Source organism: Natrix helvetica (genome assembly GCF_964273705.1).
Source record: "Natrix helvetica genome assembly, chromosome: 3".
Taxonomy (NCBI): domain Eukaryota; kingdom Metazoa; phylum Chordata; class Lepidosauria; order Squamata; family Natricidae; genus Natrix; species Natrix helvetica.
In genome coordinates this window covers 151,701,374-151,717,030 of record NC_138549.1, presented here as the reverse complement: position 1 = coordinate 151,717,030, position 15,657 = coordinate 151,701,374, and the positions used below count along the sequence as shown (strand labels likewise).

General features: G+C 37.6%; 1 protein-coding gene across 3 annotated transcripts in view; it reads left to right on the top strand.

The window, feature by feature from the left end:
- Positions 1-15,657, top strand: part of HNF4A (hepatocyte nuclear factor 4 alpha) — a 70,563-nt gene that overhangs the window by 44,870 nt on the left and 10,036 nt on the right. For 2 of the 3 annotated variants that reach the window (XM_081946534.1, XM_081946535.1), the window contains exons 2-5: positions 8,245-8,419; positions 9,233-9,327; positions 12,255-12,361; positions 13,636-13,791. In XM_081946534.1, coding sequence (XP_081802660.1) covers positions 8,245-8,419; positions 9,233-9,327; positions 12,255-12,361; positions 13,636-13,791 — 533 coding nt within the window. Of the gene's footprint in view, positions 1-198; positions 420-8,244; positions 8,420-9,232; positions 9,328-12,254; positions 12,362-13,635; positions 13,792-15,657 lie in introns of those variants that run through there. The other variant, XM_081946533.1, reaches the window with a different exon arrangement.

Sequence of the window (15,657 nt, the reverse complement as noted above, 5' to 3'; positions counted from 1 at the left end):
AGCCTGTCATAAACAATCGTCAACATGGGATAGAGAGGGAGAAAAGCAAAGCAGAACGGAATAAGAGGCTGAGCACAGCAGTGTTCACTAGTGGGTGAGATGATTAACGATTAACCCCCCTTGCGTCCTGCCTCCACCCATTTGGGTAGTATAGGCCTTGAAGTGCAGCAGCTTCTTTCAGAGAAATATCTGAAATAAAGGCCAACAGATAGGGGACGCCGGCAAAATCAGTTGGAGAGGTTGAGGGGGCCAATAACCTCTGGCTGTGGAATCACTGCAATCTGGCTCATGTTTGCAGATGATAATGCGCCTTTCCAAAGCCCTGATAGACATGGAGATGGCAGATTACAGTGCAGCTTTAGATCCTGCATATACGACCCTGGAGTTTGAGAACATGCAAGTCTTGGCAATGGGCAGTGGTAAGTCCATTTCAGAATGTTGTTTTTCTCTATCGAAGTTGGGGTCGGGAGAGGAAAGATTCAGAAGTCATTTTTTGTTTGTTTGTTTGACAGCAGCCAGATAGTGTGGTGCAAACATGATTACAGTATGCTTAGTTCCAACCTCCACCTATGTAAAAGTCTCGCGATGGAGGAGGCTTTGGTGCCCCGAGTGCAAATATTTTCCCCCCTGTAATATTTTGCTTGGGACTCCGCTTGGTTTTAACCAGCTGACATTTCACAGGATGGTTGCAGTATAGGAATCAAAGCCCCATTATCTTTTTCTCTTGTACTACACAGAAATCTTGACTGTGGAGAAAAAAATTGCCCCGGAAAGAAGCATGGTTGGGAAGTATAGAAGGAAAATAAATGGGATGGGATGATTGTTCCCGTAGAAGCAGGTTTTAAAAGGAGGAATGCAACACCTAACTTTTTATTGTTCAAAAAGAGGTTGGAGTTCAAGGGCCTATTAGGAAATGCAGTTATTCTTTTGGTAGAGTTATACCTATGAAAACTCTTCATACTGTCTGTGTCATAATAATCTGCAGTTAGAGTGAAACATAATCAGGGGTCCGCCACTATGTCCTTATATTATACATTCATATTTGAGAGTGAGACTGCATGAATGTAATTGATTCTAAATTATGTTTAGACTTATAATTGATATAATTCTAAATGTGTGCACAATCCCACCTAGGACTAAAATTGTGGTGAAATATGATTAGGATTATTGCTTTTATTACTACTATCATTTCACACAGTAATGTAGCTGTATAATTTAGAAAATATTTGCTATTGTCTTCGTATAGACACTTTCACACTTCATGTAGGATTTTGCAAGAAGTGATCATTACTCCTATTATGATTAATTATAAGCTCAATCTGTTTTCTTATATTATGCACTTTTTGCTTAAAAGCTGTGGCTGTTCCCTTGATCCTTCTCTTTATTTTAATTGGCAAAACACCACGTACCTTATTGCCTCAATGAGCCTGATAACTTCAGTGGCATTCATTGAAATTCAGAACTTTCTACTATTTGGAAAACAGCATGCTATGAAATAAAAAATGGGCTAATTTATGATAATTTTTGTTCTTGTTGTTAGAGAAATGTATTCTACATTTTCTGGAAATCGTACCTGATTTCCTTACTGTCACACAACAATGTTTTAGGACATCTTAAATGGAAATACAGTTGTATGCCTGTGCATAAACATGGAACTATGGAAGATGTTCTATGGAGAAGCACAAAGGCATTCCCAGCTCCCTCTGTAAACTACAATTCCCAGTCTTCTTTGGAGAATATCCATTGAAGGTTTAGTGATAATTGTCTCAATCTTTTATTTGGAATATTACTGCCAATTTTTCATTCTTACATTTTTGAAGTATCTAACTCTAAGTATTAACATTATAAGTTAATGTTTAAAAGCTAATAATAAAGAGAGGAGACTAAAATGAAAGCCACTTTTCCGAAAGCTTGTACATAGAACGTAACTCTCCAAACTACTAAAATTAGTAATGAATGAGTATTCAGCATGTTCAATTTTTTTTCTCCCTTTACCCAGGGTCAGATTTTTACAACTTTTTGTATAGTAGCTTGATTACAGTATCTAGGGTCACCACAAAGTGTGCATTGACATTTGGGTGTGGCTGTTGCTGACACCTGCTGGAAATTGACTGAAGTGAGAAAGAGTTGTCTCTACATAAATATATCTTGGGTATATCTTGGGAAGCACATGCACCCTGGTCTTCATTTTGTAAAACTTTACCAAACTATTAAAGGCTATTAATTACACAATCCTATTACAGTCTGAATAGCTGCTAAAAAGATAATTATAGATGCATACAGTTATAAAGTATACATGCATCCATTCATTGAAATGTAATTTTCAAGTCAAAGGAAGCAATAATTCTTCTATGGTCTACATTGGTCAGACTCCCTTCTGTTCATTCATACTGTGTTCTAAGGAAGATTCATAGAAACTGCAACAGGCAACGTGAAAGGCAGATAATCAAATAAAGCAGATTCTTATCAGGATGGGCTTAGGAAAATGGGTATCTTGAATCTTGAAAATACCAGGGGGATATAATACAAGTAAACCTTACAATACAACCATAATTGAGCCCGACATTTCTAACGCTAAGCGGGACATTTGTTAAACGAGTTTTGCCTCATTTTACGACCTTTCTTGCCACAGTGGTTAAGTGAATCACTGCTACTGTTGAGTGAATCTGGCTTCCCCATTGACTTCGCTCGTCAGAAGGTTGCAAAAGGTGGTCACGTGATCTGGGGACACTGTAATCTTCATAAATATAAGTCAATTGCCAAGCATCTGAATTTTGATCATGTGACAATGAGGATGCTGCAATAGTCATAAGTGTGAAAAACAGCCATAAGTCACTTTTTTCAGTGATGTTGTAACTTCAAACAGTCACTAAACTGTTGTAAGTCAAGGACTACTTGTAATCTTTTCCAAGTTCTTGAAGAAATACCATACCAAATTGTTGGAAGTGTAAAAAAACACCAGGCACTTTCTATCATATGTGGTGGACGTGCAATGAGGCAAAAAAATATTGGAAAATGATTCAATCATGGTTAGAACAAATGGTGGGAGAACAAATTATGTTTAAACCAGAAACTTTTTTCCTAGGCATAATACCAGAGGGGTTTAAGAAAGATACACTTTATTTAATTATACATATACTAACCGCAGCGCGCATAACCTATGCACAGTATTGGAAAAAAGAAAATACACCATCAGAGCTAGATATAATCAGAAAAGTGTTGGCCTGTGCGGAAGCAGATAGGCTCACTCTTGAACTTAAAAATAAAGGGGAATCAGAATATTTTGAAGTATGGAATAGATTTTATGATTGGTATAAGACAAGATGACAAGACTGGAACCAATGTATATATTGTGATTGGACAGAAGGATAGACAATGTATTAAGTAGATTAACTGTTAATGGTTGAAATTAGCTGTATATAATGTGAATGTATGGTCACTCCGACTCCGCGGTATTGCATTGTTTTAAATGTAAAAATAATAAAAATATATTTTAAAAAAAGAAAAAGAAATACCATACCAATATTCCTGCCTTTTGTCATTGAAGAGTCTGAGACACAGAATAACAATCTTAAATTACAGAAAGGTACACCCAGTGGTGGGTTCCTACCGGTTCAGACCAGTTCAACCAAACTGGTAGTGGTTTGGTAACCTGGGTCACTGGAACTGACATGCCACGTCCCCTTACCAGTTCTCCAAGCAGCGCTGTAGGCACCACCATCTTGTTTTTCGCTTCTGCACATGCGCAGAACAATTCTTATTGCACTGCGCATGCGTGTGCAGCACGCATCAAGTGCACGCATGTGGCATGTACACAAGCGAACTGGCAATAGTGCCTGCTGGAACCCACCCCTGGGTACACCCCAGTTGAATGCGAAGAGAAGCTTCACATCACAGCATAAGAGTTCAACTGTGTAACCAATCACCAAGGCCACTCTGTAAGAATTTGCCAGTTGGCCAATGCATGCAGATAAATGCATAAATACAACAACAACTTTCACAAGAACTGATCAGAAAGCACTGATCTCACCAGGGAGAGTCTGCAAAATAACAATCTATTTGATTTATGACACAATGAACTCTTTATCTTGTTTTCTTTCCCTTTACAAGTATCATTTGATTACTTGGTGCAATTTGTTGTACAGCATAGCTGCTTGGTTATATAACTGACCAAAGAAATGCCAAGCTGACTATTATCTGATCCTTATCATCTCTTTTTTTTTCACTGCTTTCTTCATTTTGCAGTTTCACATTTTCCTTTTTCTCTTGGAGATGTTTGCTGGAAAATTAGGATTGGTGGGTATAGAGAAGGAATAATTACTTAACTCTTTAATTTTTTTTATTGCGAAATATTGTGAAAAAGTATGCAGCAATCAAATGTGCACACTCATCATTGCTAGCAGCATCACCCATTAACCTACCTTGCTTGCTATTCCGGAAGAGTAGAAGGTAACTTTAATTGATAGGATCCAATGTGGCAGCAAGAAGAAAATATGTTTGCAGTGGAAAGGGAAGTTCTGTATTACAAACCCAACACGTATAGAGTAATCAAGTTCCCTTTTGCATTTTAAATAAAATACAGATAAGTTACTAAGAAGATAATCTGCATTATATTTATTCACTAATGTCAATGCTTTTTAAAATTTTTCGAAACAACTTCTGAAGGTCTCCGGTTAGCTGGATTCTTGGCCAGCAAAAACCCAAACACAGTTCAGAAAATCATGGATAAGTTATTATGATTGATATCGCTGATTATTTATAACATTGTTAGCGTACATGAGGAAGGAGAGTATTTGGATGTCTGGCAATCGGGCATAGGATTCATAAAGAAACTGTATTAGTCACTCTTGTGGATGATCTTTTGAGATACTGGGATTGGAGGAGAGCAGTCCTCCTGGTTCTCCTTGATCTCTTGGAGGCTTTCAATATCATTGACCTTAATGTCTTTCAGGATCATCTTGGAAAGACTTGAGGACAATGTTCTGTAGCGTTGCTTCTCCTTCCTGAATGGTTGGTTGGTTTTAGAGCATTTGGAAGAGTGTTGTTGATAATGATTGTGGTAGCCCAGACAGTGCTGGGTGTATCTCCATATACTTAGCCTGGCCCTGCTGGTTTAGGGATCAACCTAGTTTCTATTGTTACTTTTCATGGGAATAGGCTAAACCCTGGAAGAGGAAGTCCCTGTTTATCTATGCTACTAATTTCTCTCCCACCCCCTCTCCTCCACCCATACTATCAAAATAAAATACTGACTCACTTTGCAAGGCAGTTGGAACAACGTAAATGAAATGTTTTCAATGCTCAAAGAACATTGAATGAATGTGTTATATACACAATATGACTTTAAGCCTAAAATAAGAGGAAGCTTCCAATATAACTATAAACATTATGGTAAAGTCTAAATGTCAACTTTAATAACTTTAAAATTGTGTGTGTGTGTGTGTGTGTGTGTGTGTGTGTATCTTACATTATTTTAAACATAGGTTGGGTCCTGGAACTATAACGGTCTCAGTCACCTTGTTAGATGATTCATGCTGGAAACTTGGCAGAAGGTGAATGTCTCTTAATTTTGCTAACCACCTACCTGCTTTCAGCACTGTTGACCATGCTCATTACTTGGTCAACGTGGAATGGGAATTTCTGATGGTTTAACTCATAAAGTTAAGGTAGAAGACTATTGCTCAAGCCCTTGATGTATGCTGTTCCTCAGTCTTGTGCTTTTCAGTTTTGATCAGTTTTGAAACTACTGAGTGGATGGTTTGAAGTTTCAGAGTTGATTCTATGTTGATATTATTCAATTCTGTCTCTCTTTTTCAAATGATGTCAAGGAGATTAGGAAATGCCAATCATTATCTTATCACAATAAAGATCTGCTTGAGGGTGAACAACCTGAGTTTCAGTCCAGACTAGATAAACCGCAACTGGCATCCCAGGATTTGGGACCATGCCTCTTCTGGGTAACAGCATTGGTGCGAACAGACTAAAAGTTTTAAAACTTGTCACTAACTTGTTTTTCTAATATACTGTGGTGGTAGCAACAACCAAGAGTACTTCTTTGCTGAAGCAATTGCATCTCTTTTTGGAGAAAGAGAACAGCATTTAACTTCAGTGATACAGACCTTATTACTTGTTTACATTTCTGTCTGAAAATTACAGCTATCATAAAATGTTCAGTAGTATTGTTAGTCATGTATTTCACATACTGTTTAACACTGAAATAATTGAATTGGCTTCCAGTTTATTTCTAAACCTAATGCTTAGAAGTGTTGATTATTTCCTAAAAGCCCCAAATGTCTTGGGAGAAAAGCACAAGTGAGTGACCTCTTTCTTCCATATGAAACTGCCCATAATTTACAATTCAGTTGCTTACTCCATTGTTAAAAAGGAGTGAGTCTGAACAAAACTACAAGGTAAAATTACAGCTGCCACGTAACAGAGTGAGCTCCTGTTAGTTGTCCCAGCTTCTGACAACCTAGCAGTTCGAAAGCTTGTAAGAATGCAAGTAGAAAAAGTAGGAACCACCTTTGGTAGGAAGGCAACAATGTTAGGTGCGCCTTTGGCGTTTAGACATGCCGGCCACAAGACCACGGAGAACGTCTTCAGACAGTGCTGGCTTTTTGGCTTTGAAACGGAGAAGAGCACTGCCTCCTAGAGTCAGGAACCTCTATCACATATGTGCAAGGGGAATCTTTACCTTTACCTTACAAGGTAAAGTGCCAAGGCACTAAAGAGCAAAAATGCAAACTCAAATATCTTTATTAGAACAGCAGAATTATAAATTAACCATGAAGACCAAATAAAATTTTCTGACCTATTTTACAATACAAATAAATATTCTTAAATGTGGCATTCGCTATAAAAGTATAAATATGCCTGTGGATCAAATCAAAATCCCTGAACAAAGTGACTACATCTCCTCTCATAAACATCTGGGACTCGCTATGTATTGAAATATAAATGAGTTTGATGAATACTCAAGGAATAACCACCCATAGCAGTAACCGTTGTAGAGAGGTTACGTTAATTCCACCAACATTTAATGAAAATAGCATTTGTATTGGTTAATGTCACTCTACATTATTGTATTAAAGCTTTCTTTCCTTTTTCTGTTTTTAATGGATATATTTATTTTTATCTTGTTGGGCATTCATTTTAATTGTGCACTGCTTTCTGAGCATTGAGCAAAAGGATTATGCATACATATAAGAGATTAATTAACATTATTTACGATTGAATTGTCGATGTAGTTTGAATCCCAACTTTGCCACTCTTTTGTTCCAGTATGTTTTACTGGGGACACATTTTTCTGCTCTTTGGAAAGAGCCTCTCATGCCTCTGTTTCCTAGCTTAAATTTCATGCACATAGCAGAGCCCCAAAATGGAGTTTTGATTACTTTCAAGATTGGCTGTATAGCACAGGATTTGCTTATCTGATGTCATGTTGAAAGGAAGGGCTTTGAAGCTTCTTTATTTTGATAATAGTTAACAAACTTCACAGGCTTTCTGACTGGTGCCATGGTGAAAGGAAGGCTCCTTGTAATCACATTAAATGATCTCATAGCTTGTTGGGAAGAATGTTTCTGCAAACCACCAAATGCACATGAATACAGGTGGACAAATTCCATATTACACCATATTTTGGGGGAAGAATTGTTAGGGACTTTTCTTCCCCTTATGCCTACCCCTCATCCTTTCTTGAGAAAGAAGGAATGGCTATTACTTTATAGAGTCTAGAAACTGGAGTCATTCTTACATTTGAAGTGAAATAAGTGAAAGCTGATTGGTTTGTGTTTTCTGTGTTCAGCTGTTGACTACCTGGGGTTAAACAATGATGGCTGAAGATGCTGTTTGTCCTATAGACTTACAAGGTGTGCGGATTCAAGAGCATATGCTGTTCCTAGGCCACATTGACTAATAAGGCAACCCAGTGATGTGAAGGTTTGCATTTTTAGAATGATTCCGAAGGAGGATTGTTGCCCTAAGTCTAAAGCACATGTTTGCAAGCATATAGACAATGCTGGTTTGAATGACTACAATATTTGATTTGAAGATGGTGAATACAAAATGAGGGAAATGCCAGTTTGGTTTAATATGTATTAGGATAACATGTTGAAAAATTGAATGGACCATAGAGCTCCTTAAAGCTTTACTACTGCTGGTTTTCTATGAATTTGTATAGCTCTAGAGATTTCTTGATTTAGTGTGTGTTGTTCATGATTGTTTCTTGCACATCTTCTTAAACAGACACTTCCCCATCTGAAGTTACAAATCTCAATGCTTCTAACAACATTGGAGCCAGTGTGTTATGTGCCATTTGTGGAGATCGTGCTACGGGGAAGCATTACGGAGCATCCAGTTGTGATGGCTGCAAAGGGTTCTTCAGAAGAAGTGTCAGAAAGAACCATATGTATTCTTGCAGGTAAGGAAGGCAGAGTGAAGGCAGACTTTACTAAAATGATCAGATCAATTGTTAACATTTAATGGGTAACAAGGCTCAGTTTTATAAGGTACTTTTTGTTGAATCAAGAACTATATCAAAAGGAAAGAAGGGAAAGAAGTAAATACATTTAGCTTGAGAATAGAAGAAAAAGGAATTGAAAGCATGATGTCATTCTTCGAGAGCATTAAGTGTGATCCTATAAAAGCAGATCAAAATATTGTTTTCTGCTGTTTTAGATGGATAAGTGTAGATCTACTGGGCTTCAGGAGAGTAGATATTGGTTCGATATAAAGAGACATTTTGTAAATGTCATAAAGAGCAGTTTTGAGAACAAAACCAATTTGCAAGTAAGAAGCCCCTTCCTAGACTTTTTATAGAAAAGGACAAAGATCCACCAATCATGGATAGATTTCCTGCATCAAGCTTGAGTTTGAAATACAAGGCCCCAACTTCTGAATTTGATGAAATGAAATCAACACTCCTGAGTTTCATTCTCTTTTTTAGCACTCGTGTATCTGTGCTCTGCATTTTCACTTAGTCCAGAAGGTCTACAAGAGCATCTCAGATATATATTTTAACTTAGCAAGATTTGTCTGGAAAAGGCAAGATATAGAAGAGTTGTAAGAAAAAAAGAAAGATCTTTTCTGATATTTGGTATACAATGTACAATATCAAAAGGCTGCAATTTGCATCACATTTCATAATATATTATTGCAGCAAATGTAATTTACTATGTGTTAAAATTGTAGATTGATTTATTTTCAAATTATATATCTCTCCTTCTCTTTGCAGGTTTAATAGACAGTGTGTTGTAGACAAGGACAAAAGGAACCAGTGTCGATATTGTAGGCTAAAGAAATGTTTTCGAGCAGGAATGAAGAAAGAAGGTAAGATCCTTTCAGGAATCATCAACTGAGTTTGCTTTTTCATTGTGTAACTATGCTATAAACAGTTTCGAAAACTGCTGTGCAGATTATCTGTTTCTATAGAAGGCAGCCCTTTCCCCCATATACATCTGACAGGAATTTTGATGAAATAATAATTAAAATTTTGGACTTGAATTGGGAAGATCTAAGCTTAAGTCACTATTTGATCATAGGTTCACTGGATAACTTTCTCAAGCCAGTAGATAGTTGAGAAGGTAAAAAGAGGAAAGTCTCCTATAAATACTGCCATGTCGTCAAAAGGAAAGGCAAACTAGACACTATGGGGGAATACCTTAGTGAGTCTTAAATGATGTATCACAGGTAACATAAACAGGAACATCTGTTTAATTGACGTAGATGGATTTATAACTATGGCTAGCAGAAATATAATCCAAGATATCAAAGCAATTATGACAGCAGTTGTTCTGCATTTCATCTGGAAATTCAAATTTCCCCTTTTCTCTAACTGAGGATATAGATCAGATAAGAGAGATTTTTTTTCCAGTTTTGCTGTCAGAGACCATTATAACACTGGGAGGAACTGCCTGGACAGAACACAATAGCTGTTGTTTGCCATCTGAATTATTATCAGGGAAAAATAAGAATAGGACAGAAATCATTCAGATTTCCAAAATGAAATGGATCATTATTATTGCATCACAAATCTATAAAGTGCATATATCGTTAACATGAAATTTGCTCCCAGACTATGGATTTATGACTGCCATTTTAGTTTGCTTTAAAGGCAGACTCAGGATGAATGCCCACTTTGTGTTCCCTCCAAGATTAAAAACAGTCTCCCTCTGAAGTGAGAATTATAAGGAGGAAAAAGGGTGGAAGTGGGGCTCCCATTTTCTGACTTATTGCATCCCTTAGGCCTCTAGTTAAATGCTGTGAAACAGGATACTGGTTCTTCATATTCCTACCTATGGATGTGCCCAACCACATCTGATGAAGTGGATTCTCGTCCACAAAGCTTGTATGCTAGTGCATGTGTGATCTTTTAAGATGTCACAAAATAGATTATGATGATACATGTTTTCCGGCATGAGAATTGAGTTTAGTGGGCAGCTGTGCTTTTTCAAATGTGCCTCGCTGCTCTTTAGGGCTGGTGGAAGCCCAGCCATAATGAGGGAGCTGTCCACCTTATGCTACAATAAAACTTTCCACTTTTAAGTGACAATAACACTTTGGGTTGGCTTTGGTACATCCTGTCGCTAGAGCAAATGCCTAGATGCTGCCAATGCTTAACATTAGTAGCTAAAAACAAGTGTTCCTAAAAATGTATCTCCATTTTGCTTGGATAATGAAATCCTCATAACTGTCAAGTGCCTGCTCAACTTGTATTTTCCTGTTAATATTCAATAGAAGTTACATTGGGTCCATGACCAGCTAAATACTGAGTAAACATTGAGGATACATCATACTGTGACTGAGCTCCTGAGTTCCTGATAACACACAGCATAACCTTGAGTCCTCCTATTAATAGCTGCTGACTGCAGAGTTTTCATTTCAGTATAGCCTCATTATAACTCTATTATTGAGCTGATTGGAAAATAAATCTGAGAGGCACTGCTTGTAACAGTAACAATCAGATATCGCTTAAGAGAGATATTCTTGTGATTAGTCCGAGAGAGAGTGAAAGTATCTGATTACTAGAGCTGATAACTTAGGTACTTCTTGGACTTGTTAAGGGTAATTTCTTCCTGGGCCTTAGCCAAGTAATCACAGTTGATCACAGGTCTGATCAGGCAATATTAGAACACGTTTTCCCTGAGTATGAAAAGGAACACCTCAAATGCCCATTGCAAATTTTGCTATTTAATTTATAATTTTGCTCTGTCTGATGAAATTGCTTGGATAAGAAAGAAAACATCTCAAATTAACAAAGTTTGGTCTAGTTGCCATGATTCAACCTTTAGACACCTTTGTCCTGGATGATTGAGTCTTCACTGATACACTTCCCCACTATAATTGAAGCCTAACATCTTTAAATATCTGTTAATGTTAACAAAACTGAAAACAAACAAAAAGATTAATGCTCAAAGTCATGACATTGGTATATTAATGAAGTTGAGAGGGAATTTTTCTCTCCTTTGGGTGACAGGTCAAGAGGTTAAAATGTAAAAAAAAACAACCATCCATTTATTACAATTGAATTTCCTTCTTCAAAGTGCACAATAGCATAGAGAATATTCTATACATATACTTAATTAAATATTACCTTGTTTCATTTAATTGCCCAGCTGAAGCTTTTGTGGTAGTTCCAATCAGCATCATTATCATCAGCAACAGCAGCAACATATAGTCATTGCTTTTTTATTGGGTGAAATCAGAGGTAGTATTCAGCAGGTTCTGACCAGTTCTGGAGAACCAGTAACAGTAACGGAAATTTTGAGTAGTTCAGAGAACCGGTAAATACCACCTCTGATTGGCTTTGCCCCCATCTATTCTCTGCCTCTGGAGTCCCAGCTGATCAGGAGGAAATGGAGATTTTACAGTACCCTTCCCCTGCCACGCCTACCAAGCTACACCCACAGAACCAGTAGTAAAAAAATTTGAATCCCACCACTGGTTGAAATCCAATTATGAATAAAACTTCCGTTAAGCTTGTTGTTTGCCTTCCATCCTCATTTTCCTATGCCAACTCTGATAGAACTTCCAACCTTCCAGTCAAAATATGAGGGGCACAAAGGACAAAAAAAATAGCTTCCCCATTCTTATACATTTTCTGTTTTTTCCCATGGAAGTGAACCTGATTGGATTCAAAGTTTTATCTTTCAAATGTAGAATATAGTATAAAAAAAAGCAAGCTTGAAATGTCACTCGTGTTCCTATTGATGATGTAAATGGCTTAGATATCTTTAATGTTGGAGTTTTTATTTCAGCTGTACAAAATGAGCGTGATCGAATCAGTACTCGGCGATCTAGCTATGAAGACAGTAGCTTACCCTCCATTAATGTTTTATTGCAAGCAGAAGTCCTTTCACAACAGGTACTTGTTTCTGTTTTAGAAATAATTAGTATCAATGTGATTAGAAGGCTCCCATATCCCACTGTTGTTTCAGTGCACATCTTAATCTGGAGAGCATGTCTATAAATATTGAAAGATGCTTCTCCAATAAATAGAGGGATTTATTTTGGAACAAACATATAGAAGTTTCAATAGAAGAGGATATATGCAGCTCAGAGTTGAACTATGCAGTCAGTGGTGCTCTCTGAGCTTGGTTATTTGCTTGCAGACGTTTCATTACCCCACTATGTAACCTCATCAATGCTAACAAGTGTGGAATTTTCTCCTTGTTTATATACAGTAGCTTTCCCTGCGAGTGTTGGTGGCAGTATGGTTTTAAAATTCTCAGCCCACTGTAAAAGCACCTTAATTACTCCTTTAACTGTCCTAGGTTTAAAGTAATGCTTTTCCTCCCACACAAATTTATTAAAAGCACAATCCATGATGCTTTATTGACGATACTGCGATGATAAGGTCAGGGCAAGGAACTGCCAAGCACCTATTAGCTGTTTTATATACTGTATGTCTCCTTTTCTCCAGTCACTGCATAACTGGATATTACCCTGTATGGCCATTTTGTCTTAAACTGCAGGACAGACAACCTTGTTATATGGAGTTAGCTGACTGCATAATATCTGATTAGGGAGAACAATTGGCAGTTTTCTTTCCTGCCAGCATATTACGTTGGGTGGGAGAGCAAATTCAACCGTCAGCCTCCAATAATAGCTATCCTTAACTTGTTCTCAATGGCTTTATTACTCAGAACTCAGCAGCCAGGGCTGAGTAGTTTATGCCATAGGATCAAGTTTTGGAGGAATGCTTGTTAATGCCGCCATGAGCAAAACCCTAGCCCTTTGTTAATAAACTCATAACGCCATTGCAAGCACATTTTCCGTAACAATGATAAATGTTATCGGTAATTCTCTGGGTGCAAAATATTGTTCATTTGCATAGTGAAAATAATGCATTAGGACTATAACCTTAAAAGAAGATGTAACCCAAAAAAGCTACAGCTATGAATTAGTACATTAAATGTTAAAAGAGGTCTTGGTAATAAGAGTGCCTGCTGTTAAAAACTGCATTCCCACCAATCCAAATCATTTACTCATGTAAATGATATTTATGTTTCTTTAATTGTTTAGAAGGGAATAGATTTGTACCATCTTCAGAATGATTTTGAGGGTTCGCATTAAGCATGGCTTCCTTTTATCTTTGTAGTAATAATATTAGATGGAACTCCTCTCCTTGTTTTGCAGATATCATCACCAATGTCAGGGATTAGCGGAGATATCAGAGGGAAAAAGATTGCAAATATTGCAGATGTGTGTGAGTCTATGAAACAGCAATTGTTAGTACTTGTGGAATGGGCCAAATATATCCCAGCCTTCTGTGAGCTGCCCCTGGATGATCAGGTGAGCCCCTTTTTTGCACTCTTATTCTAATTAAACTTTGCTTCCATATTCCATTTTCAAAATTGTTATACTCTAATCCTTTTGAGATACCCATCTAATGATCATGCTTTACAGTTTCTACCCACTGTTGTTTGTTGAAATGCAGTACTGTAATGCTGAATTGGTTGACAGTAACACTAGTAATCCTTAGGAAGAGCTCGATAGGTGAATAAAAATGGCAAATCCTGGCTGAACATCTGTCTGACTGTGCAAGCAACCACAATAATAATATCTGAAAACATCTGGAGCACCACTTGAACACCATTGGCGTTGATAAAATCCTCATCAGTCAATTGCAAAAAGGCAAACTTTACTAGGAATAACTTACATCCTGCAGTGGTATCTTTAATACCATCAAATAACATCTGCCAAAGGGAGTCCTTGGGAAGGACTTGAAAGGTGGATAAAAAGGCCCAATTCAGTCTAAACATCTGGCTGATTGTGTGACCTATCATAATATATTCCTCCCCAACATGTAAAAGTTTTGGATTTAATGATATTTAAGCGAACAGTTACATTCTTATGGCTATCATCCTCTGCATTCTTAATTGTATAGGCTTCCTTGATTCTAGTGATACCTTAGAGTCCGAGATCTATCAGATTAAGCTAGGAGTTTATTGACTTTTAGAATGCATCTATTATTGGACACATAGGGGCACGGTGGCTGAGTGGCTAGGATGCTGAGTTTGTCGATCAAAAAGGTCGACAGTTCAGTGGTTCGAATCCCTAATACCTAATCTCTAACAGAGTGAATTCCTGTTACTTGTCCCAGCTTCTGCCAACCTAGCAGTTCGAAAGTATGTAAAAACGCGAGTAGAAAAATAGGAGCCACCTTTGGTGAGAAGGTAACAGTGTTCTGTGCGTCTTTGGCGTTTAGTCATGCCGGCCACATGACCACGGAGAACATCTTCAGACAGTGCTGGCTCTTTGGCTTTGAAACTGAGATGAGCACCGCCCCCTAGAGTCGGGAACGACTTGCATATATGTGCGACAGGAACCTTTACCTTATTATTATCAGACAAATCCACCCTATTCCACTTTGCCTCAAACCTAAAACCAATGCTTCTGGAAAATAGCACTCTCTCCAGCTCTTTCGTTACATGATATTTCTCCATGTTTGTTCAGCGCTTAATGTTGGCCCATCCCCATCAAGACAATCTTTCCCAAATCCTCCAGTTAATGTTTAGAGACTGTTTGCTGAAAAGCTGAAGTCCCAGTCGGACATTAAAAAGCATCCATGTCATACAGCGTCTTGGTGTTAACCTTTGTTTCTAAAGACTTTAAAAAAAAAAGATGTGAAACAGGAGATTCAGAACATTCTTGAAGATCATTGAAGGGTATAAAGTGACACCGTGAAATCATTAACAACATAGCAAGCAGGATTTTTTTAAAAAGAAAAACCTGCCTGTCCCTTGCTGTAGAAAAAAATTCAGAAACATTAGAAAAATTAATTGTATCAGGGCAAGAATGCAAGTGTTCAATATTGCATTAGTCAGACCGCACCTGAAATGCTCCGACTCCAGTTTTGGTCACCACAGTGGAAGAATGCTGAAAAGCTAGAAAGAGTTGAAAGAGCAATCAAGATGGTGAGGAGTTTGAAGGCTAAATCCTAGGAAGGTTAAAAGAGTTGAGTTTAGCCTAAACAAGGCTAAGCATGATACCAATCACCCAAAACTTGAAGAGTTTTCAGGAGGAAGAGGCTGTGAATTTATTATTCATAGTGCCTGAAGGTAGGGCAAGAACCAGCCGGTGGAAGCTTTACGAAGAGACCAAAAATCTAAATAAAGAGGGATTTCCTGACAGTGAAATCTACTAAGCAGTTGACCC